Consider the following 25,813-nt stretch of genomic DNA (forward strand, 5'->3'; position numbering starts at 1 on the left):
CAGTGAACGTAACTGAACATAACCTTCTACCTTTTACGACAGTCCATGACTGTCGCTTTAAAATTTCAAACAGTGAGACTTTCTGAATCGTAGTAGAACATCTATGTGCCCATTCAGTAATCATGAACAAATTACTGGAAGAACTCAAGAGGAAAAGAGAACAACTCGCAGAGAAGCAACTACTTGTAAGCCCTTCAGTTATTTTAATTTTGTCTTAATCAGCCCTCTTTCAATATTTGTAAAGCCCAGCATTACAAAATATTCGAACGTTTCATATATCTGATTTATTATCTGAGGAGAGCAGATGGAGGTATTTCACAACTAAGCCAAATACGTCATAGACAGGGCTGCCAGTCAACTTGAAAGTCAGAGCTCGCTCATTGCATTTTGGGACACAAACCAAATCTTAATTGCATCAGCATTCGTCCAATTGTGCTTTTTATATTCATTTATTTGACATATTTCTATATAACAGAACTACGCATCAATTTCAGTTCCTTTTGAGGATTTTAGAATCCCAGGTAGGACCTTCTGTCAAAACGGAACTGAGCATCATGGAAACGCATAGTGAGAACAGTACGGCCGGAGCTCGTCAGTCACCTGCACTTCAGGCTAACCTGCACCTGCCAATCCAATCCCCCCCCCCCTAGAGTACCTATATAGCGAGAGTATGGACAGATCGCTTCATGGAGGGCTTAGGGCCCCAAAGTGCAGCCACCCTTCCAACCAAATTCTAATGCACAAAATTTCACTGCCAGTCTGCAGATTCCAATTCTAACCAAGATGGCTAAGAATGTACATAAATGAGCGTTCTTCCGCAAAAACGAGTAAATTTATGCAAAAACTAAGTCAAATACGTGCTTTATATAAGACGGCTTGTAACAATTGTATTAGTAAAGCGCTCTGGATAATTGAGATTCATAGGTTGGCTGCATTTCTGGGCCCTAACTTTATTCGCGGAGACATCGGCTGAGGCCTGATGGATTTTCGGAGTTTCACATCTGTCTATACTCTCGCTATACAGGTACTCTACCCCCCCCCTTCTCCCTTTATCACCCTATGGTGCTTAGTTCCGCTTAGCAGAAATACCTCCTAGTAACTTGTTATAGCGGGCTGCCTCATGCAGTGTGGCTGTTGCATTTGTAACGACCAAGTTCTGTCAAATTGAAACTTGCTCTTGAGTCTATTATGTACACTTCTTTTCAAATTAAACCTTCATTTTCAGTGATATTAGACTAAATGCCAGAATACGTGATCTGACCTTGAGTACAACAATGGCCCAAGTGCGAAATCATGTATCTCTTGGCAATGTTTTAAAATATCTCCCACTAATTTTTTTTTTCTAGTGCCGCAATCACACGCTGAATGTGGGAGCTGAATGGGGCTTGAATGTGGAAGTCATCGGCCCGATGCCTGAATTTATTCTCAGCAACCATCGGACTAATGTTGAATTTGTCTGAACTATTCGAGTAGATTTGATACACATCTGGATGAAAATAACTTGAATTTACTAAATTTCAGCCGTTGGGCGATGACTGTTGACTTCCACATTCAGCTGCTAAATTCAGCGTGTGATTGCGGCAAAAGATAAACAAGCCAACTTTACAACTTTGAAGTATTACAGAATGTTCTCCTAACAGAGTAAGAAAATGAAGGAAGTTTTTGATTAGCTTTCAAAAGAATAAATAAAGAATGACAGGAAGGCTTTAATGTCGCAGACAGTGATTCGTGGTTTCACACTTTGGCCATCAATATGCGCTTTTGAAATTTTCCAATGATAAAATTTCTTTTACGGCTAAACTCAACATATGATAAGTGAGCTCTTAGTCTACTTGAATGAGGTGTAGAGACTCAGACTCATTTCAGCGAGACTTTTATATTAAGTCTCGATATGTACATGAATGCAGACAAGGAGGATTGCATGCTGAGTCTACACTTCCTCTCAAGTATGACCGTACCTTACTGGGTACGGCGAAGCTTTTTATAGCAGTGCCATAGGGTAAAGAATTCTTTGATACAGTAAAGTACTTTTGGCAGAACTATACACAACCACTCAATCTTATCTTATCTCACTAACCATCGCATACAAATCAACTACAGCAAAACAACTGCCCAAAAATGAGGGTGTATTTGTGGCCCTTTGCATTTCATGTACATATATTGAAAATTGTGGGCTGAGCACTATTCTACCACCTCGTCACTCGTCACACAGTATTCGAGCCACATTTTTAGTGCTTCTTTTCTTCAAATCTTATTGTTAGTCAATGGAATAGGAGAGGTTCAGTTAAAGTTGCCGTTCTGGATAACCTAAAGATTCGTTTTACATGCATCCCTCTTGGAAAAAATCCTGTTTCTTTTTTGTGTAAACCTTTTTTTAGAGGTTACTTGATACCAAGATTCACCAGGATCTATTTGAAAGAGAGTGAAAATTTAGTTAGACAAGCAGCTTGTGTGCAGTTGGTGCAGATGCTCGTATGACAGCTGCTTGATAATAGGCTGAAGGAAAATAGAAAGAGCATAAACAATTAATTGTGACTCTTCAGCAATTCATACGAACTGGTTAAGTGGTTCCAGTGTTGCTCTCATAATTTGCTGCTCGAGTCACCTCTTTCTGATGTCTCAGATGATCTGTTATGTCTGTTGCCGATTGCTGTTTCCTTCAACAGACCTGAACAGTGTCTGAGTTGTGAACTACTATTCAGTCCACACACCAAGGCCTCAAGTAAAATCTTTCAATTTTTCGAGCTCTCATTTGGTAATCTTACGCAACATCTTTTAATTTTCTATAATGATAGTTTCTAATTTTTTATTTTCTTCTGATTTCTTGTTTTAGGAGCCTGGGAAAAAATACTTTAAACGCTCTGAATTGCTAACAAAAGAAAGGGAGGAATATTTTGAAAAGTACAGAGCTAGTCAAAATAATGACCATCAAAATGTTGAAAAAGAATGCTCAGGTAAGATGATCCTTTTTCATATTATTAAATGCAAGTAAGGGCTTGCTCTCAGAAACAAGTAGAACAAAAAGATTTTTATTCACAGCTCTCAAAAACAAATTTCATGCCATGATTATTCTAGGCTGCAGTAATGGGCCTGTTGCAAACTTTTGCTAGAGCAAAAATAAGAGTTGTTACCCATTGAAAATGTCTCAAAAATCAAGAAGAGAGCATCGGCAAAGTCTGAAATACACTCCTTACTTCACAATTTGCATAAGGAATTTGCGTTTTTTTCGAGCTTCCCGCCTCGAAAACCATAGGATAGCACAGGTGAACCTTTCATGAGAGGAGTCATTCTGTCCAACCCATGCTCACAAGGATACTACGCAATATTCAACATAGCCAATGCCAATCCTGATAACAATCGGCGTGTTTACTTTCACATTTTTCTCGCGTTGATAGATATCCTTAGGGTAACCTCGAACTCCAGTGCTTATTGCTTTGCTTCTCGCTCCTAGAGAGATCGCTAAAGGAGCAATCAGCGAGGCAATAAGCACTAGAGCTCGAGGTTACCCTAGATATCCTCCTTGATTGACCTGGTGTTCTCCTCAACTTGCGCGCGGAAGCGTCGGCCATGTTGAGCAGGGATTGAATGGAACGACTCCTCTGACGAAATGTTCACCTGTGCCGTAGTATCCTTTTAGAGGCGGGAAGCTTAAAAAACGCAAATTTCTTATGCAGATTTTGAAGTTAGAAGTGCATTTCAGAATTTACCGATGCGCTCATCGTGATTTTTGAGACATTATCTGTTAGGAACAACTCTTATTTTTGCTCTAGCAAAAGTTAGCAACAGGCCCATTTAGGGGTTGGTTGTAGTCTACTATTTTAACTTATAAAGTATCAAATATGCAACAGTGTGTTTAGTGCTTTAATTGCCCTTTTCTTGCTTTTGGACAGTTCTTTGTGATGTAATTTTTTTTTTTTACAGTAATGCTCTATTTTTTTTTTTTCATTTTATCGCAGGTGATTCCAGTTCTCACAATGATCCGGAGCATCAAACACTGTCTCGGAAAGAAGTCATTAGAAGGCTGAGAGAGAGAGGGGAGCCTATTTTACTTTTTGGTGAAACAGAGTTGGAATCTTTTAAACGATTACGGCAGCATGAGATCTTAGAGCCTGAAGCTCAAAAGGTATCATTTCAGTTTCACATGATTCTTTCTAAAACTTCTTAAATAATTCCTGAAAATTTACAGTGGAGAAAAACATGCCCTGGTTCGCTTTTTTATCCCTACCTAATTTGGGTGTTGATAATTGTTTCCAAGAGATGAGGTCAGCATCTTCTAATGCAGACAAAGGTGTGAAAAAATCCTAAGGAAATGAAGCTGCTCTTATTGAAAACGGTGAAACATGGCTCATATAGAAATTTTGGTGGGGAACATAGATGATATTGATTTCCACATGAAACAAATTTTTTCTATTAAAATGAAAGTGAAGTATGATGTTTTTTCTGAATACCAAGGTTTGTTTGGATTTTCAAAGGACCCCGCATGCCTCCCATGGGAATGTGCTCCACGATGTATCTCTAATTTTTTTATTGCAATCGATTCTCCTCAAAATGCTGATCAAAAGTTCTCATTGCGCCAACTCTCTGCGATGCACCGTTTTCGCCAAAAACGCCCGAGGAGATTTAATTATTCCGCGATAAGAGTCAGAAAGATTCCTCATTTTAGCACTGTAATGAACGGTCGGCTGTGTGTCAACAAATTCCGCACGCCGTTATGCTCGACCATCCAAATCGAATTCTTGAGGAGCATAAGAACAGGAAAGTCAGAGAAAAACAAAGAATGTCAACTGGAGGAGAGCGGGAGGAAGGTAGCCCTAGAGTCGGCAGGAACAGATTAGAAGACAGACACGCACTTATTTACATCAGGCCTGTTCTCGAATGCTTTGTTCTTTTTGATTCTTCATAGCCGAATAATTGAATCTTTTCCAGCATTTTGTGCTAAAATGGTGCATCGTAGAAAGTTGGCGCAATGATAACTTTTGATCAGCATCTTGAGGAGAATCAATTGCAATAAAAAAATTAAAGATCCATCGTGGTGCACTTTCCCATAAGAGGTATGCGGGGTCCTTAAAAGTAGGAGTTGTAAATTAGGCTGTACATCAAAATTTGTAATGTTGATGTTGAAAACCCTTAGGTTTGAAAAACCTTAAGAAAGATGGCTGCTGAAAAGACAAAGTTTGAGCCGGGTATGACCTAAGCCCAAAGTGCAGTAGGACTTTATCCACAAGGCCCTAAAGTATTGCGTTATTTTGAGGTGGAAACATTGTCTCAACTGAGCGTCTCAAAATTGCCGCCCATTAAGGGTGGTTTTCATAAATTCGCAAGTGCACCGATCTCCACTTTGGTAACAACATGTCATACTTTAATGGTCATTTCTTTATGAAGAGTCTCTCATATTGGCAGCGGCTGCATAAATTCAAAGACATTGAATAGAGTAGGCCGTGCGCTGTGAAATGGAGCAGTGGCCACTTCTCTTCCATTCGCATGCCGCACCAACCGATGAGTGCGGGAACACCGAAACGGCACCGGTGAGGTAAGTGAGCCCCAGCCGTTCCCAGCTCACGGTAAACGAACAGTGAGCACAAGGTTGGTACGGTTCGCTCTGAAATCTTTAATTATTAATTGATTAGTGCAAATATTTTCGGCTGATGTGTTCTTTGATTATCATCAAATGTTTCTGTGTGAAGATGTGTTTTAGTTTTCATGATTAAGCACCACACAACTCTCAATTTATGGTATGCTTTCATGAGCAAATTCTTGATGAACCGGGCAAGAGACAAGAATGATTATGTCCCGATAATAATTTTTAAACTTTGACTACATTTAACCTTAAGGAACTACTATTTTTGGTTCATTTGTTTTATTACCTAACTACACAGGAAACCAATACAGGACACAACAACGGATCATGAACTAATGGCACATTTTGTTCTTCCTAAAATGAGCCAGAAATAGCAGTTCTTCATTGAAAATTGTAGTCAATTTAGTGTCTTCAATTTCAAAATAGTGTTGTTTTAGTTTGCGATATTTATTTGTGATAAATGTAATAATAAGTAAATGCCCTCAGCATTTTGCTGAAAACATAGCATAAGTGCTGTGTTTTTTTAATTTTATAGAGGAGAGTAAGGACATGATAAAAACTCAATTCATAGAATCCACTGCACCTGCAATGTGCAGAAAAATTGAGGCACTGGATGCAAGAATGGCACTTCTTGGTTGCGGTGGTTCAAAATCTCTACTAATATTTCATCAGTGAAGGAAATTCATGGCTTTCGTAGAAATTTCTACCGAGTTATTTTTCATGATTCTGCAATTTTCTGGGAAAAAATCCTTGAAATTTACCATTAGAAACTACTCTACTAAACAAATGTGAGCGACATAGATTCCGGAACATCGTTAAAAAGAGGTGCGGGCCTCTCTCGAGCGCAGCGACTTAATCACAGAGCCGCCTAAAAATGCAAAGGAATTAAGAGCAATTACTGACCCATACTTTTTGAAAATAAACAGTATCCACGATCGCCAGTCATAAAGAAGTGACTGAAGTATTGATTTTGAAATTTTTGAGCAGATTAAATAACATTAAGTTGCGACTCGTAAATTAGTTTGATAATAATGCTTGAACATTATCTTTTTCAGTGGAATAATCTTAAATCTCGGTACTTTGAAACTGCCGAAATCGTTGCCCCTCTTTTTCAGCTTTTAATCAAATCTTTCTCTTAGATCAAGATGGACAATAGCTTTAAGTAACTCTCTCGTAACTTTTATATGCCTTTTTATGTACAATACATAACACTATCCCTCGTTTTTACCCTTGATTTATATGATTGACCTCATTTTAAATCCTTTTTGTACCTTTTACAAAATTACTTCTTATCCACGCCGTCATCTTTACAAGCTGCACGCACTATATATGTAAGAACATCCGTTTGATACGCAGGTCACTTTCCTCATATTTTCAATTATGAAGCGTTTTTCCAGTCAGTAATGACTGTAGAGAAACGAAAATTGTTCAGAGTAATAATAAATTTCATGCTATTAACATGTGGTCCTTGTAAATTTTGCCGAAAAATGAAGTGGAAACGAGTAATTCGCGAAAATCCGAGCGCGCAACTAATTTTTCCAAGTACGCGCAACGCCGGCACATGCTGCGTGGGGCTCAGTGGGGCTCAGGCGCGAGCTCCCACCCCGCCCGCCCATTACGGAGTCCCGCCGAAGTTGCCTCGCTCAGCTGACACGGCGGAGATAGGGAGTGCACGGTTGGCTGGTTACATTCTATGCGAACAAGTTACCTTGGTGATTGGTCGTCGTAAATATGAATTTTGTAGCAGGCGGCTTGTGAAGTATTCCTGAAAGTCAAATTCCAATGCTAATTTAGGTTTCAGCTACGCTTTTCGTAAGACTTTTTCATTTAAATCCAAAGCTAACAGCTGTGAAATTTTATGAAAAAGATCAGTGCAGTGCTGCATCACACATCAAAGCTTATCAACTGCTTTCATGAAGAAAACTCAAGTCTCAATAATTATGTTCAATTCACTGTAGATAAGAAATCATGCCAGAATATTGGGAAATTCAATTGTTTTTTTTTTATTTTTTATTTTTTATTTTTTTTAGTTGCTTTTGACTTTATGAAATAGTTTACTCTTTCGCTCCTTGTTTCTTACTGTCAGCTTTCAATTTGTCTGTTGTGCAACTCCACTCAAGTGTCAATCTTAGTTGGAACTCGTGTTGATTCTAGGGATTCCGGAATGACTTCCAAGAGGCGTTAGAAAAAGTTGACCAAGATTATTTAGATGAGATAATTGCCTCTCAAACTAAATCTACCAACAAAACGATGCAGAAGGATCTCGAAAATGTCTTAAGTTACGAAGAAATCCAAGAGGAAGCTAAAACTTTAGGCAAAGGAGATAGAAATCATGATATGGATGTGATCATGCACTTACTACAGGTATGCGATGTCATTTTCCCTCTTTCTCTTGTTACTCTGTTGCCTTTTTGCCCTCATTTTTAGCCTCTCTGAAAGCTGACTTTTCTTGTTTGATTTCACGTTTTGAAATTTCACGAAAATTTAGATTTCCTCTTACCTTATAATGCACCCATTCATTATTTTTTACTTAAGCATAATTTATTTTACCCTACATTATTATTAAACTGAGGCTTACATTGAGTAAATAAATTATTTTTTATGTTGGAGTTTTTTGCCAACGTGCGCTACAAATTCAGCATGAAGCTGAAAATCTCAATACAGAGGGAAAAAGCTCGTTCGAGCACAGATTTCCCTTAAAGAGATATGCTGTTTGGAGCAACACTAGTTACGTCCTTTCAGGAAGGCAACTGCAGACGCGTTTCGGCCTTGTTGGGCCAATCATCAGTGCAGTGCAGCCTCCTGAAGTTTCTGCTACCAAGCTCGAGAGGTCGTGAAAACCAGCCGTTTGTCTACACTGTGTGAGAGCTCATAATTTAATGCTGCGTTCAGTCTTGAAAGTTTATAGGAGCAAAACATGCAATCTATACCTAAAATAAACATAGGTGGTTCCGAAAGTAAAAGGACTGGACTGATGCTGCCATTTTGAAATTACTGATGCTCAAAACATAATCTTGGTTTCAGTTTCAAGATCATATTCTAAGCTATCAGTAGAAACCAAGATCATCTCATATTGCGAAAGAATGACGATTTTAGTGAAGTGTGAAATGCTGCTGCGAGTTTTTAACAGAAATGTATTCTTGGGTATCAAGCCTACGAGTTTTAATCTTCATGTCTATTACTTTCTAAACCTATTGGAGGTCAGGTTTTGCATTGTTCCTAATGCACTTTTGTCAATTATGTCATTTTTGTATAATGTCAATTCCTAAGTATAATTTCATAGAATTACTCCCTTGTGATATTACCAAAAATCGCTTGGACAGTCAATTTGATTTTTCTCTGTCTCTGGATTCTCACACGGTGCAAATCTGTTTCGAGCGTTAAGAATGTGCCCTTTATTGACACTCCTGTACTTTTTTATTGCTTTTGCACACTTGATTAAGGCAGGGATGAACTGACTTTGCCTTGTCCCGATGGTGGTGGCAGCTGTCCCCATACAACTTCACAATCTTGCAATGTAAAATTTGGTAATTTCCAGTACCCTTTCGGTGCTGAAGTGTTTGGAAAAGTGATACTGCCTAATTTTTCACAGTATGCAATTTTTTTTTTTTTTTCATACTGCACAAAACTCGCAAGCATTTCATTTCTTTTAAAAATTGTGATAACTTTGTCATTATTCAAGCAAATGATATGATTGATAGCTCAGAATCTGATCTCTAGAATAAACAAGAATATGTCGTCACCTTCCAGCCAAGTATCACAATCGCCATTTTTACCGAAATTACGAGATGCATTTACACACAAAAATAATACATTTTTTTAGAACAAAAATGTAGAAATATGAATAAAAATTGATTAAAGTTGATTTACATTCATATCACAAGCCCCATTTGGGAGATAAGTATCACAAGAGCCAAGTTCGGCAACCGCCCACCTTACTGATTGTTTGCAATATTTGTCACAGCAACCCTTGGAATGACTTGAATATAAATTATTTTCGTATGTAAATGCATCTTGTCATTTTGAACGTGAGCATCTTTTTGGAAATAAAAATAAATAAATATGGAAAATAATCCGTTGAAGTTGGTGAACTTTTGTATCACAAGCTCCAAGTTGGGTAGTCGCTCATCTTTGGGATTGTTTTTGAAATTTCAGTAAGTATCAGCTACACCTGGAATGACCTGGAGCAATTCGTCACTTTCTGAGTTTCCGGCCAGAACATCAAGAGCGCTCTTTTTATTGAAATTGAGTTATGGATGGTTTTGAATTAATCAGATGCATTTACTCAGGAAAATAATAATTTTTTTTTTTTTTTAGATTAAAAATGAATAAATATGGAAAGAACTCTGTTAAATTTGATGAGCAGCCGTATCACAAGCATGGTTTCTCAGAATGCCCCAAGAAAGCAGTATCACAAGCGCCAATTTTCAAAGAAAAAATTTGTTCTTAAAGAAATTTTATTAAAAATCAAGGCAGGACATTGTGCTGGATCGGTATTCGAAGTTTCAAGCTGGCACTCTGCCTGAGGCTGTCTTAAATCAGTTTTTGTGTCTCCTGAAAAGTTAGCAAAGTGACGCTTGTGATACTTTGGCCGGAAGGTGACGATGTCTCTAGCGTAATTCGTTTTGAAATGACAGCATCAGTAGACGTATTTTGGCACAACTTATGTACAAAGATAAGAAATTCCCACAATTTTTAAGCTTGATCTCTCACATGCTGAAAATAACTTTTGGACCTGTCATTAGGATATAAGTTTATTAATATTACACATTAATTTAACTCTCATAGCTAAATGAATAGTCCAAATCATATCCCAAATTTCACCCTACAAAAATGAACTTGTACTCAGACTTAACGTAAGAACGAAGTTGCTAATGTCCATCAGTATTTTTTTGAGAATAGTAAAAATTATCCAGTGGATGAGATTTAATGAACTTATTATTTTTCCTAGTTGTTTCCTTTTGGCATCTATTGGCTGTATCCAGCTTCAACACTGAGCCTGAAAGTATCTTCTGATTTCAGTTGCTCCTGAAAATGTGGTTTGATAAATTGAATACGAGGAGTGGACAGGAGAAATCGGGGGCAAAAGGAAAGTATGCTCTCGCGATTTTTACTCAAACTCAACAATACCTCAAACCCTTGTTCAGAAAATTAAAAACCAAAACTTTACCCGAAGATATCTCGGATAGTTTGATGGAAATCACCAAGCACCTTCTCAACCGGAATTACATACAGGTATGTGACTCAAGGTCGGTGATAGTTACTCTTAGGGTCACTCACCGGAGCCCTGTGACCCTGTGGCAAAAATTTGGTCAAAGGTCCCGCATGGGCGGAGAGGTTTTGTGCAAAGAGCGACGCCAAAAACGCCAAATCATTTTTTAATTTTTTCTCTCCATTTTTCTTTCTTTTTTTTAAATTTCTGAAAGTTTGCATATTTTATTGAGATAATGCTACAAAGTCTATTCTATAAGAACGTTCTATAGACAATACGGTCTGACATGCAGTAATAATTAAGAAAATTAAATACATGAATTTTTCCGGGATCTAAACTCTACTGGGGACCAACAGTGTCACTTCATTTTTAAAAAGTTTCACAGAGGATCTTAATTTGTCCACTAATTCCCTCATTTTTGACCACTGTGCGATGTAAATTTGTGAAGCTGAACACAATTTCATGCATTGAAGACCGATAAGAACGTTGTAAGCCATGAAAACTGCAGCAGACCGACAATTTTATTTCCATTTTTAAAAATTTGACAAAGAATCATGATTTGTCGACGATTTCTCCCCACTTTGGACCACTGTGCAATCAAATTTTTTGAAACTGAACACAGTTAAATGCTTGGGGGCCCAATAATAACATTTACAGCCGAAACCCATCTAAGGTGTAACTTTTTTGTCCATTTTTCCCGTCTTTTTGCTGTAGAAATGCTGTCCAGAATGATGGCGATTTGGCAACTTTGCCCCCTAATTTCTCAAAAACCGTGCGTATATTCAAGCTAAAATTTTAACCAGAGTTTTAGGGTATCATAAGGTATCGTTTGGGCCCGGTTTCAGAAAAATCCCTTCTGGCCCAAATTGTGCCATTCTTGGCGTTGCTCTTTTCACTTAATTTAAGTTGAAAGTTGAATTCAGACCCTGCTGAGCAGAATGGAGAATTTGCATGCAAATTTTTCATTGCTTCATCTGAAAGTGCTTAAAGAGCTGATTTCGCAGTATTTTTCAGAAAGTTGGGCTGGAAATGGGTTTTCCACGTCACCGGATCCGGATATCGATTTTTTGTATCCGGCCAAAGCCGGATACTGGATGATTTGCCAAGGTATCCGGCTGGAACCGGATAATACCGGATCCAGATAGTGCTTTTTTGTGTGAGAAAAATTTCCTGATTTCGAGCGAGAAAAATCTCCCGATTTCGCACTTGGGACAAGAGGTACACTGTGTAAAACACCATCAAGACCGTCATCCTTGATGTATGTGCCTTCGCTCCGCCAACCTCCATATTTTTCAATGATATGCTACGAGTCAGCCCGCTTCAACGAATAGTAAAAACAAGAGACCTGGCAGATTAGCAGCATGGCTTTCATTGGCTTCATGGTGTGATGGGCAAGATGAATATGATGTGCAGAGAGAGAGATATTATTAGAAGTGTGCCTAAACAAGATAAAAGTGGAAAACAGCGCTTTGACGCTGCAATAACAAGCTGCGTACTGCGACATTACAATAATTGCGGAGTTACTCTCGGACTAAAAACGTTACCAACAGGGAACTTATGCACATGGTGGTGGTATTGTGTTTTTTATCTTCCACCTGCATCTTGGTCTTAGAAAGTAAAACACACGGACTTTCGGAACTAAGGGTCACGTTGCAATCATGTAAATGTCCTTTATTCCGATGATAACAAGTTTCGAAAAGTTGAACAATTACAATGGCTACTCTAAGTGCGCCGAAAATTTCCAAAATATCACCAAAAATTTATCGAATTTTTCACGGCCGTAACAGTACTATCCGGCGGGTCCAAAAACCGGATTTCGCAATTATCTGCCCGGATACGGATACCCGCGAAAATCGTATCCGGCCCCCGGCCGGATAATCTGGCAATCCAGATAATCTCTGGATACCCGGCCCAACTCTAATTTTTATAATTTTTTTCTGATGTGTAAAATAGTATAAAAATACATTTAAATGTGAGAAAATGCACCGCCTAGTGCCGTCATCTGGCGGTATTTCCCATTTAAACACACGAGTTTTAGCAGATTAAATCATTTTGTCATATCTTTTCCAATAATTGTTCAATTCATGAACCAATGCTATCCTCGTGTTCAGTTCACTCAGTGGTTTTCACTTAAACACGAAATTCATCAAATTTCGGACACCTGTAAATTCTCTATTGTATTGGTCTTTCTCAAAAAGTCTGAAGCCTATAAAATGAAAATACGACAAAAACAGGAAAATTGATCAGCCCATTCTGAATCTCAGAACTCAAAAAATGATCTTACAATGAATGGCAGTTTAAATTCGAATTGTTGCAATTTCTAAAACATCCCATATTTCGAAAGACAAAATAAAAAACTTGTCAGCTCTTGAATCTTTTTTAGATAAATGGATGGATTTTCCCATTTCTTTCCTATCTGAAGTCTCATTTGTAGTATTTTATGCCATATTGTGCTCGGAAACTTTCATTCACACCCCCTCTATGTAAAGTCATGATACTGATGTGCTAATAGTGCTTTCATAGATACAGTACTCTAATTTTACTGTTAAAATTGTTAATATCCACATGTTCCATATTTTTGAGCGGAGAAAAACTAATGTAGGCACATCATTAAGTAAATGGCAATTTAAAATCGGATCATAGTTATTTTAAAAACTGTCCCATTATTTGAAAGGGCCTCATTTATCAAAACGATGTCACAACATACACACTCATACATACATACATACGCATACATACATATATACATACACCCTTACATACATACATACATACATACATACATACATACATACATACATACATACACACATATGACGATCTCTCCTCATCTACGGTGTTAATGGCTTCAATGTTAAAGCACCAAATAAATGTATTTACCAACCAACCATACATTATTTTGTACCACCTTTTGTGACCCCTACTTTTTAAAGTTTTAAATTCTGTACTATACTTTGATCTCTCCTCTAAGGTGTTAATGGCTCAATTGTTAAAAGCACCAAATAAACGTATCTACCAACCAACCATACATAGAGTGAGAGATCCAGATCGGTCCGACGGCACGCGCGTGATTGTGCTCCGGCGAATTTTCGTTTTTTTGAGTCAATCTGGCGCGAAAGTTTGAATGAGACTTATATCGGTTTGTGCAGTTTTTCGTGCTCTTTCCAAAGGGTCCTTTTGAATCCTTGTATGACCTCGTACTGGACCTTTATCCCCCTTTCTTTTTTGCGAAATTGTCATTGCTTTCCTTAAAAATAATTTCTATGTGATCACAAAACTAAAATCGCGAGTGAAATTGTGCTGTGTTTCCATGGATACCGTTGTGGCGAAAAAACCATAGGTTGTCTTGTCTACTGTCCTCTCCCCCCCTCTTCACGATGAAACGAGGCAGAAAACAGAAACGCTCTTCGAAAATGGACTGCTCCTCAGACAAATCATCCTCTTCAAAAATTAGCAAACAGCTGACTCCCTCCTCCCAATCACTCCCTACTGATCCTCATCCTACGGCCGTCTCAATGATGCCCCAGGATAACATCACCCAATCCATCGCTCAGCCTATTACTCCTACTATGCAGTCCGTGGTTACTGATAAGACCATGCCCCCCTCTCCTGCCGCTCCATCTACTTCCTACTCTACTGCGTGTAAGAGCGCACAGAACTCAATGACAACGATTACAGGTGATTATGTTTCGAAGAAATATGCTATCATAATTCCTGCTAACCAAAATCTTACATTAACTGATTATTTGAATGAAATTTCAAAGGTTGTTCCTTCGTCAGATATTCTTTATGCCTCCAAAATTTCTAATAATCGAATATGCATCTATTTATCATCTGAAAAGCTAGTTGATAATGCTTGCAATTCAAGATTTATCATCACTGCTGTCGGCCCCCTTCCCATCAGGTGTCTCATTAATCCTACTTTCCGTCTGGTTTTATCAAATGTAATGCCTAACATGACCAACGAAAAATTAATGGAAGCTCTTTGCCAATTTGTAAAAGGAGTCTCACCCATGTACCTCATATCGGTTGGACTGAAAGACCCTAAATTTCAACATATCAAGTCCTTTCGTCGTGAAACCTTCATTCTTAAGGACGCCAACTCTCATGCTCTCCCTCCATCCCTCTTAATGAAGCCCCCCTCCCTCTTCTCATGATGGAGAAGAAGTCCGAATCTTCTTATCAGTAGAGGACCCACGATGTCTTCATTGCAATTACCTAACCAGCCACAAAACTGCTGAAGGTGCGAAAAAATTATGGCATACAACTGAAAATGGAAGTCCTCCAAACATCGAATCTCTTGCTGATCGATTCCAAAAGCACCAAATGGCTCTTGAACAGTTAGTGCAGGAAGAGACATCAGCAGGGAAACGCATGGATGTTGAGACTGAGAATTCAGATACTGAACTTAGGGACACCCTCAATACAAATATAAAACCCTCAGAGATGATTCTAGAGACAAATCCTACTTCCTCGGTGCACAGCCCTTTACAAAATACTGAGGTAAATTCTTCCTCTCCCCCAAATGTTAAACCTCAAGATGAAACAATGTCAAAGAACTCGATCACCTCTCCTTCCAAACCACCCTCCTCAAATAAACAAAAACTTCTGGACGAAGAAAATAAACTCCTGTACACTGCCATTAAAAATGTAATACAAGATAACTCAGAGGTCACATTTACTTCATCAGATTTGAAGAAAATTTTGGCTGAAACTAAAAACTATATAAATCCCTTAGAGATTGTTTCAGTATACACCGATGATTTCGAAAAACTTCGTGATGTATTGATTACAATAAAATCTGAAAAATTTAATCGTTTAAAGGGAAGGATCTCGCGCCTCATTGATGCCATTGAGATGAACTTAGATTCTCCTGAAGAAAGCCAGCTGGAGGTTGCTGATGATGAGATGCTTTCTGATTTTTCCGCCAACTGTGCCTCTCCTCCCCCTGAAAATTAAACATTATGGCCCTTTTGCAATGGAATGCGGATAGGTATTATGCCCATACTGCTGAATTAAACGTCCCTATAAATCGAATCCATCCATCTGTCATTGCACTTCAGGAAACCAAATTTAAGCCATCCCATAAACCATCAATCAAAAATAATGTGTTATTCAAGAAGGATTGTACAGAGGGCCTGTCAGCTTGTGGCGGTGGTGCCCTTTTTGCCAAAAATTCCCTCTCTCCACGACAAATTCCAGTTCAGTCCAATCACCAGGTAGTTGCTATTCAGTTAACCATAAGTAACATGAGTATTTTTATTTGCAACATGTACTGACAAAAAATAACTGAAGACGAGCTCGTATCAATTAAAACACAGCTTCCATCTCCATTCATTATTTGTGGGGATTTTAATGCTCATAACCCCATATGGGGAGGAAATAAATTAGATGCTAATGGTAAAGCTTGTGAAAATTTTATTTTCAACAACCAACTGGCGCTCTCAAATTCTCAAATTCTTACCTTTTTTTCTTGCTCCTCCAAAACATTTAGTAGCATTGATCTGACGATATGCTCCCTTTGATCTTTTGCCCAAATTACAATGGTTTGTCTATGGAGATTTGTGTTCTAATGATCACTTTCCAATTATCACTACCTTTTTAAATCTTAAGCAATCAGCTCCACATGACCCATTTACAAAATGGAAATTAGATCAAGCTGACGACTGGTCTAAATTTCGTTCAATATGCAGTTCTGTGACTGAACTCCCTGAGAATCCTGATGAAAAACTTTTGAAATTCAAAGAGGTAATTTTTCATGCTGCAACGCTTTCTATCCCCCATTTCAAAGCGGGGAAAAATAAAAGGATCTTAGTTCCTTGGTGGAACAATGAGTGTCAACTTGTAATTTCTCAAAGAAATAAGCTTTTCAGATTATTTAAACGTGATCCTACTGATGAAAATTGGATTAACTTAAAAAAAAGTCGAGCATTGCCAAAAGAACAATCAGAGAAGCTAAACGTAAATCCTATATATTAAAATGCAAAGCTCCGAATCTTTGGGCGTTAACTTCGAGAGAACCACCGGACCGATTTTCCTGATCTTTTTTTCAAATGGAAGCCCCTGAGCTGTAGATTTGCAGGCTGTAATTTGTTTTTCGATTTTTTCAGATTTTCTCCTATAATTTTCTCAAATTTTCTCCAATGTATTAAAACGGAGGTCCGAATCTTTGGACGTTAACTTTGAGAGAACCATCGGACCGATTTGCATGATTTTTGTTTTAAATGAAAGCCTGTGATCTGTAGATTTGCAGGCTGTGATCGTTTTTCCGATTTTCTCAAATTTTCTTACTTTTATCGACGAGTAAAGTTCAGCTGTTTCGAGCGGTCGTCCGGCCGCTACCTGCTTGCCCGTCCCTAGGCACCCCCCCTCTACGGTCTCAGCCACCCCTCCCGCCACGTTCTTTCGGCTATCTCCGTTCTCTTTCGTATAGCTCTCCTCCCACCAACCTCAAAGAAGGAGGTTTGGGTCGCATTGTCGTTCGTCACTCGCCACCCACATTCCTTCGCAATCCCTCGGCTGCTCCGCTTCACAGCTTCTTGATATCCTGGCATCTTATTCTCTGCAGCTTGACTGACCCTGACTTATTAACTGTAGTATTGCGTTTTGCTAACAACACGTATTGTTACAGACATTTTATTCATCATTATTAAACAGATTCAACTAATTACTCCGATTCCAATTAAGCTACTGCACCACCATTGCTAGCTGTGGAGAGCGCCCGGAGCAGCTAGTCATGGTTTAAATTTGTATCTCAACTCACATCCAACACTCCTGTCTCAGAGGTATGGAAAAACATTCGTAAAATTGCAGGAAATCATCAATCTTTAGATTTTCCGAACATCATACATGATCGGAAAATTTTTTCGGATCCCAAAGACATTGCTGATATTATTCCCTTGAATTCCCAAAAAAATTCAAGCAACGAAAATTACTCCAAACGCTTCTCAGACTTTAAGACTAGAGAAGAAACTTCCGTTCCAGATTTCACCTCTCTAACTAATTCTGAACTATACAGGGTTATCCAAAAGTCACTGACCACCCCTGTAACTTTTTTCCAAATTGAGATAGAAGTTTGAAACTTTGGCAATGTTCCTCGGTCTGAAGTAGCAACTTTTTGGTCCCCTCAAAATTTTGGGGGGCGGCCTCCCCTAATGGGGGGGGGCTAACTTTTTTTTTCAAATGGCAACCCCCCCTTTGTGATACCTCATTCGAAAGATAATAAAAACAGAAAGTTTTTGGCGAAAACCGCAGGTCAAAATGTTGATTTTTGACAAACTGGCGGCCGGTCAAAGTTCAAAATGGCGGAAATCTGACACCTTCGTTGTTTATTGACGGATTGGCGTTTAACTCGGAATCTGAGGGTTTTTCGAGACGAGAAAAACGATCCTGGCATTGGTTTTCCAGAAAAGTCAGTCCTTTTCAAAATGGTGGCCCAGCGCGGGAAGTGGATATTTAGGCTGCTTATCGTTGGATTTGCATGAAGGTATCCAGGGGTATTTCGGCACGAGAAGAACGAATCTTTCATTGGATATCTTAAATTCCGACTAATGTCAAAATGGCGGAAAATCAGTTTTACGGCTGTTTGCCGATGGATTCGCATGAAATCCGATATCCTGGTGGTTTTTGGCTCGATAAGAAGGAATCTTCCATTAGATTGTTGATATACTAACTGATCGATATCGAATTTCATGCAAATCCATCGGTAAACAGCCGTAAAACTGATATCCCGCCATTTTGAAATTTGTCGGAATTTAAGATATCCAATGAAAGATTCGTTTTTCTCGTGCCGAAATACCCCTGGATACCGTCATGCAAATCCAACGATAAGCTAGCCTAAATATCCACTTCCCGCGCTAGGCCGCCATTTTGAAAAGGACTGACTTTTCTGGAAAACCAATGCCAGAATCGTTCTTCTAGTCTCGAAAAACCTTCAGATTCCGAGTTTAACGCCAGTCCGTCAATAAACAACGGAGATGTCAGATTTCCACCATTTTGAACTTTGACCGGCCGCCATTTTGTCAAAAATCAACATTTTGACCTGCGGTTTGCGCCAAAAACTTTCTTTTTTTATTATCTTTCGAATGAGGTATCACAAAGGGGGGGTTGCAATTTGAAAAAAAAAGTTAGCTAGCCCCCGCCCCCTTAGGGGAGGCCGCCCCCCAAAATTTTGAGGGGACCAAGAAGTTGCTTCTTCAGACGGAGGAACATTGCCAAAGTTTCAAACTTCTATCTCAATTTGGAAAAAAGTTACAGGGAGGGTCAGTGACTTTTGGATAACCCTGTATAATAAACTTTCCACCGTTAAAGAACTGAAACAAGTTACTGCAAAACTTAAAAAATCGGCTCCGGGTCCAGATCAAGTACACAATTTGATGATTAGAAATCTTCCTGATAATATGATACACTTCCGTCTGGATATGTTCAACTCATATTGGACGTCTCAATATTTCTCAGAAGAATGGCACATGGCTACAGTCATTCCTATATCAAAAGATAGTACTAACAGATTGGATGCTTCAAAACTTAGACCAATCTCACTGACTTCTACTCTGTGCAAAATCTATGAGCAACTTGTTGCTAAACGTCTCACTTGCTTTATTGAAGAACATTGTCTCCTCTCTAATATTCAAAGCGGTGCTCGAAAAAAGCGCTCAACTTTAGACAACCTGGTTCGATTACAGTCACAAATTCTGAAAGGCTGTGCCTAAAAAGCATACACTGTCACCCTCATGTTTGACATTCAAAAAGCATACAACACTACACGGAAGCATAAAGTTTTGAAAACTTTACATAAATGGGGCCTACACGGTACTTAATTTACCTTTTTTCATACAAAATTTCCGGCATGATCGGAAATTTCAAGTCAAAGTCAATTCTGTTCTCTCAAAACCTACCTCTCAAGAAAATGGGGTCCCTCAAGGCAGTGTCTTGAGTGTGCTGCTTTTTCTCATAGTTATCAATGATATAACTCTATGCCTACCACAGAATGTGCACAAATCTCTATTTGTGGACGACTTTTGCATCTATTTCACAACTAAAAATGTCAAGTATGCCAAACTTCTCCTCCAAAAGGTTATTCAAAATCTAGAAGACTGGTCGGAGAAATCAGGGTTCACCTTCTCCCCATCCAAAAGTGAGGGTATCATATTTTCTAAGAAACTTAAAATCCCTCGTATTTCTCTGCGTATGGGAGGGAAAAAACTTGAATTCGTTGAATTGATTCGCTTTCTTTATTTAATTTTTGACAGAAAATTTACTTGAATTGAACACATATTGGCACTAGAATCCAAATGCAAACAAAGAATGAATATTATGAAATATCTAGCTCACACTTTGTGGGGAGCTGATAAACCGATGTTGCTTAAAATTTACAGATTGTTTATACGACTAAAACTTGATTATGGTTCTATTCTTTATGGCTCCGCAAATTGCTCTTTACTTAAAAAGTTAGACAGTATTCATGACTCTTGCATCAGACTAGCTACTGGTGCTTATCGGACAAGTCCTGTCATTAGTATTGAAGTTGAAGCACAAGAATCCTCACTTCAGCACAAAAGATTTCAATCACTGGCAGGCTACGTCACTAAACTAGTGAGCCATCCGAGTAATCCTGCTAATGAAGATTGCTTTGAGGCGAGGGCTGAGATCCCATTCTATGATACCTTCTTTTCTAAGTTCAATTTTTCTGACGTTATTCAAGCTGCAAATCTCAATTTTCCTCCTTGGACCCCTCCTGAAATTAAAATTCACCTCAACTCCTGCTCTTCTCCCAAGTCCGACACATCCCATGCCGAATTACGAAGCAACTTTTTCTCGACATTGGAAAATTATCAAGATTATGAACAAATCTACACTGACGTCTCCAAACTTGAGAACAACCAAACAGGATGAGCTTTTATCACGCAAAATGAGTCCAGATCGTTCAAGCTGTCTCCTAATGCCTCAATTTTCACTGCCGAAGCCTTTGCTATACTCCAAGCATTAAATTGTCTTCAAGAGACAGAAGGTAAAAAAGCCATCATATGCTCTGACTCACTGAGTGTTCTGTCTGCTCTCCAAACTGTCCCTGGGCCCAATCCACTCATTTTCCAAATCCAAAATTCCCTACATCATCTTCTCTCCCTGAATTTCTCCATTGCTCTCTGCTGGTGCCCGGGACATGTAGGCGTTGCTGGAAACATAGAAGTTGATGCTCTGGCAAGAGAAGCAGCTTCATCTGCTGGCCCCTTCCTCCCCTCAACTGTCACTGCCGAGGACCTAAACAAGTACATCAAAAGAGAAAGCTTCACAAATTGGCAACAATAGTGGACAGTGTATTGCCAACATAAAAATCCTCCAATGTCCAATAATGTCCATATTCCCTCAACTTTCTGGTCTACCACGAGCAGATACAGTAAAATTAACCAGGCTGTGCATTGGGCATACGTCATTCACCCACCAATACATAATCAAGAAAGTCCAACCCCCAACCTGCATCTCTTGTAATGTCCCCCTCTCAGTTAAACATGTTTTAATAACTTGCCGTACATATCAACAATTAAGATCCAAAATTTTTCCTCCGCTTTCTGATCTCCATACCATCCTTTGAAGTATTTTCGTGAAATCCCTCTCTTTCCAAACGAATTAATCTCCAAATTTAATGTATTCTTTCCTTGTCCTAACTCTTAATTTTGTACTACCTTTTTTTGTGACCCCTACTTTTGAAATTTTTATATTCTGTACTACACCATTTTGATCTCTCCTCTAAGGTGTTGATGGCTCAATGGAGATGTTGCATGTGTGAGGAATTTGCGATTTGACTGTTGATTCTTATGTAAAAGTTCGCGAGAAACACGATGGTGCCACTGGTTTTCTCTGAAATCAACTCCCAAGCTCCAAAAAAGCTCTCAAGTTGACGCCAAAATGGAGGGGATATCCCACCCTACCCTGACAGTCCACCTCTACATCAAGACCAACACTCCATGCAAAAATAGGGAGCAAATACATTAGCAGTGATGCCGTGTTTTCAGTTTTATAGTCCCCAAATGAAGTGGCAGCCCTGTCAATGTATTTGCTTTCTATCTTTGCATGGAGAGTTTGTCTAGATGTAGAGGTGGACTCTCAGGGTAGGGTGGGATATCCCCTCCATTTTGGCCTCAACTTAGGAGCTTTTTTTGAGCTTGGGAGTTGATTTCAGAGAAAACCAGTGGCACCATCGTGTTTCTCGCTAAATTTTACATAAGGATTAACAGTCAAATCGCAAACTCCTCCCACATGCAACATCTCCATTGTTAAAAGCACCAAATAAACGTATTTACCAACCAACCATTCATACATACACGCGTAACTACCTTTTTGTGACCCCTACTTTTTAAATTTTTAAATTCTGTACTACACTATTTTGATCTCTCCTCTAAGGTGTTAATGGCTCAATTGTTAAAAGCACCAAATAAACGTATCTGTCCAGGACTAATTCATTAAAACGACTCGAAGGACCATTATGTCGGGGCCTTAATCCCTACTTTAGTTTACAGATATGAAAGGCTACCGAGAGCGCTCGGGCCTGGCTTCAGCTCCCTTGAGCTGGGGTTCCTAGCTAACACCGGGCTCGAGCCGGGGTCCCTATACTGCAGTTCACCGAGCGAACCGGGGTCCCTATCTAAGCTCTCCGGGCTAACCGGGGCTTAACAACTAAAACACCGGGCGTACCAGGGATTTACCTGCATTGACACCGGGCGTGCCGGGGAAACCTTTACCTGATCGATCTTGGCACCGGGCCGACCGGGGAATCGATGAATGTTGAAAGTTCACTCGTGAGTGGCATTGAATCAGCGCTTGTACCGGCGTGCACCTAGGACGTGGGTAAATCGGTATCCCGCGCCCGGCATAGGACGTTGAGGAACAAAAAGTAATACTGAGAAAAGAACTTAAACACCTTTAACCTTGAAACCTTCTTTGCTTTATTTACATTTATTTACAACTCTGGGAACCAGACAAATCATTACTTTCCTTCCGTAAACAAAATAAAGGGACCTTAATAAAACATAAACCACCTTGGCGACGCGAGCGCTCTCTAGGGGAGCGCCGCCGAAGCTGGCCGCGGCCGGCGTCGCGGCGCGATTAGCTGTGCGCTAGACGGCGCGCGGCGCGGCAGCAGAAATTACGCGCTAGAGGCGCGTACAGTATCTACCAACCAACCATACATACATACATACATACACCCTTACATACATACATACATACATACTTTCCTTGTCCTAACTTAATTTTGTACTACCTTTGTGTGACCCCTACCTTTTAAATTGTTAAATTCTGTACTATATTTTGATCTCTCCTCTAAGGTGCTAATGGCTCAATTGTTAAAAGCACCAAATAAACGTATCTACCAACCAACCATACATACTCCAAATTGAATGTATTCTTTCCTTGTCTTAACTTTTAATTTTGCACTACCTTTTTTTGACCTCTACTTTTTAAATTTTTAAATTCTGTACTCCACAATTTTGATCTCTCCTCCAAGGTGTTAATGGCTCGATTGTTGAACGCACCAAATAAACGTATCTACCAACCAACCATACATACATTTACACATAAGGTGTTAATGGCTAAATTGTTAAAAGCACCAAATAAACGTATCTACCAACCATACATACACAAAGGCTGATACTCTGGAGAAAGAAGCCGCTTCATCTGCTGGCCCCTTCCTCCCCCTGACTGTCACAGCCGAGGACCTCATTAAGTACATCAAAAGAGAAATCTTCACAAATTGGCAACAAGAGTGGCTTATTGCCAACATAAAAACCCTCCAATATCCGTATTCCCTCAACTTCCTGGTCTACCGCGAGCGGATCAAGTAAAATTAACCAGGCTGTGCATTGGGCACACGTCTTTCACCCACCAACATATAATCAAGAAAGTCCAACCCCCAACCTGCATCTCTTGTAATGTCCCTCTCTCAGTTAAACATGTTTTAATAACCTGCCCTGCATATCAACAATGAAGATCCAAAATTTTCCCTCCACTTTCTGATCTCCATACCGTCCTTTCAAAGCATTTTCATGAATCCCTCTCCTCTTCAAACGAATTAATCTCCAAATTTAATGTATTATTTCCTTGTCCTAACTTTTAATTTTGCAGTTCCTTTTGTGACCCCTACTTTTTAAATGTTTAAATTCTGTACCATATTTTGATCTCTCCTCTAAGATGTTAATGGCTAAATTGTTAAAAGCACCAAATAAACGTATCTACCAACCATACATACATACATACATACCAAAACACGTACTTATGGACTGCTCTGCCCTCAGATATCTCCAATCACAGATCTACTCCCCTACAATCAACAGAAATACAAACCCACTTACATGCGATGAACCCAATGTTACTACCAAAATTCTGAAACTCTTCACCTCTCTTAATTTAAAAATCTAAAGTTTCGTCTGTACTCCCTTTCTCAAAATTCTCTGTTAAGACGTTAATAGCCTGTGACGCTGAATGCCTTAAAATATACTAACTAACTAACTAACTACATACATTCAACTTGTGTTCCTGGAACAAGTATGTTAGTAGATGACTCTTAACTCATATTATCTCATATTCTTTCAAGGAGCTCTGGCATTGGGCTTCAAATTTTTGTTTATTTAAAATGCAATGAGCTTTCTCATTGATTTTTATTTTTTGCATTTTTCAAAGACTCACTAAAACACATTACCTAATTCACAGGAATTTTTTAAAATCAATATTAATTCTTGATAAACAAATTCAAAGTTGCGCATTTTGAGCTCACATTTGAAAGTCCATTGTTCAAAGCATCAATATGGTATCCAAAAGTATCCCTTTCCTGATCGCGTCCTAAGAATTTTTTCGTGATGGAAGGGAAGTTCTTGGACATTATCTTAGCTCAGCAATGCTTGTCTTAATGAGCGCTCAAAATGCACAACTCTGAACTCGCTGCTTGATGGTTATTATTGTATTAAAAAAAAAACGGGAAAATTTCTAAGAACTAAGGTTACTCTTTAGGTATTGTTCACAAATGCAAACTATTAAAAATTACTGCACAAGCTCATTCAAAAATTTCATCAGTAAGAATTCGTTTTCACAAGCTTGTTTTTTCAGTCTCTCTAATTTTGACCTAACAGGTTCCTTTTTCAGGAGACTGCTCTTGTTGTATAAATAATTTCTTCTTTTTTCTTTAGTGTTTGTATACGATATTCTTTTGTTTAGTGCTGTTTACAATCTCTGTTCCAGGCTAGTGATTCTTACCTTGAAATGGCAATTGGCAATGCCCCATGGCCAATTGGTGTCACCATGGTTGGTATCCACGCCCGTACTGGTCGAGAAAAGATTTTCTCCAAAAATGTTGCACACGTTCTGAACGATGAAACACAAAGAAAATTTATTCAGGCTCTGAAAAGACTAATGTCGCGGTGTCAGGAATTTTTCCCCACTGATCCATCTAGATGTGTGGAATATGTACCCCCGGAAACATAAATTTCTTTGTTTATCTTCTGAATGTTTTCATCTGTTACTTCAATGAATTTTTCCTGAAAAAAAAGAGGGTACCTCTCATTTTCGTAGAATGGAGTGATCCATGGTTTGTTCTGAATGCAATTGTGTAATGCAAACTTATCAAAATTAAAACAAACGTAAGTTACCATGAACGAGGTTTAAGGTAGAGTTGACTCCTTATGCCAGGATGCACTTGTTTGCATATGAGCTGGCTTTAGTAGAAGGAAAGAGGGAAATATAAACATGCTTGCTCACTTCCCGTCTGTGTGTGTTTATTATTTTCCAAGGTTTCTTTCTTTTTACACTTTGAGTTGTTCTTGCAGGTTCACTCTTGCCCCCTTTTTTCTTATCCTTCGTATATCTATCATACATTCATCTGTTGGATGTTTTATTTCGATCAGATGGTTGCTTCACGATGATGTACCTTTCTACTCTAACCTAGGATTGGCAAGACGTTTTTTATACCTAATCCTCACTGCCTTTTCAGATATTTTAACTGGATAAATAATTACACTTGTATTTTCATTTGACAT

At 38.9% G+C, this 25,813-nt stretch overlaps 1 protein-coding gene across 1 annotated transcript; it reads left to right on the top strand.

Annotated features, from left to right (window-relative positions):
• On the top strand, window positions 1-25,284 carry Prp18 (pre-mRNA processing factor 18). The gene is made up of 6 exons (XM_019053718.2): window positions 1-185; window positions 2,834-2,954; window positions 3,957-4,123; window positions 7,733-7,942; window positions 10,601-10,813; window positions 25,020-25,284. The coding sequence occupies exons 1-6, from the start codon at window positions 123-125 to the stop codon at window positions 25,260-25,262; spliced, it is 1,017 nt and encodes a 338-aa protein (XP_018909263.2). The 5' UTR covers window positions 1-122; the 3' UTR covers window positions 25,263-25,284.
• Window positions 25,285-25,813: the final 529 nt, after the last annotated feature.

Source organism: Bemisia tabaci, chromosome 5 (assembly GCF_918797505.1).
Source record: "Bemisia tabaci chromosome 5, PGI_BMITA_v3".
NCBI classification, from domain to species: domain Eukaryota; kingdom Metazoa; phylum Arthropoda; class Insecta; order Hemiptera; family Aleyrodidae; genus Bemisia; species Bemisia tabaci.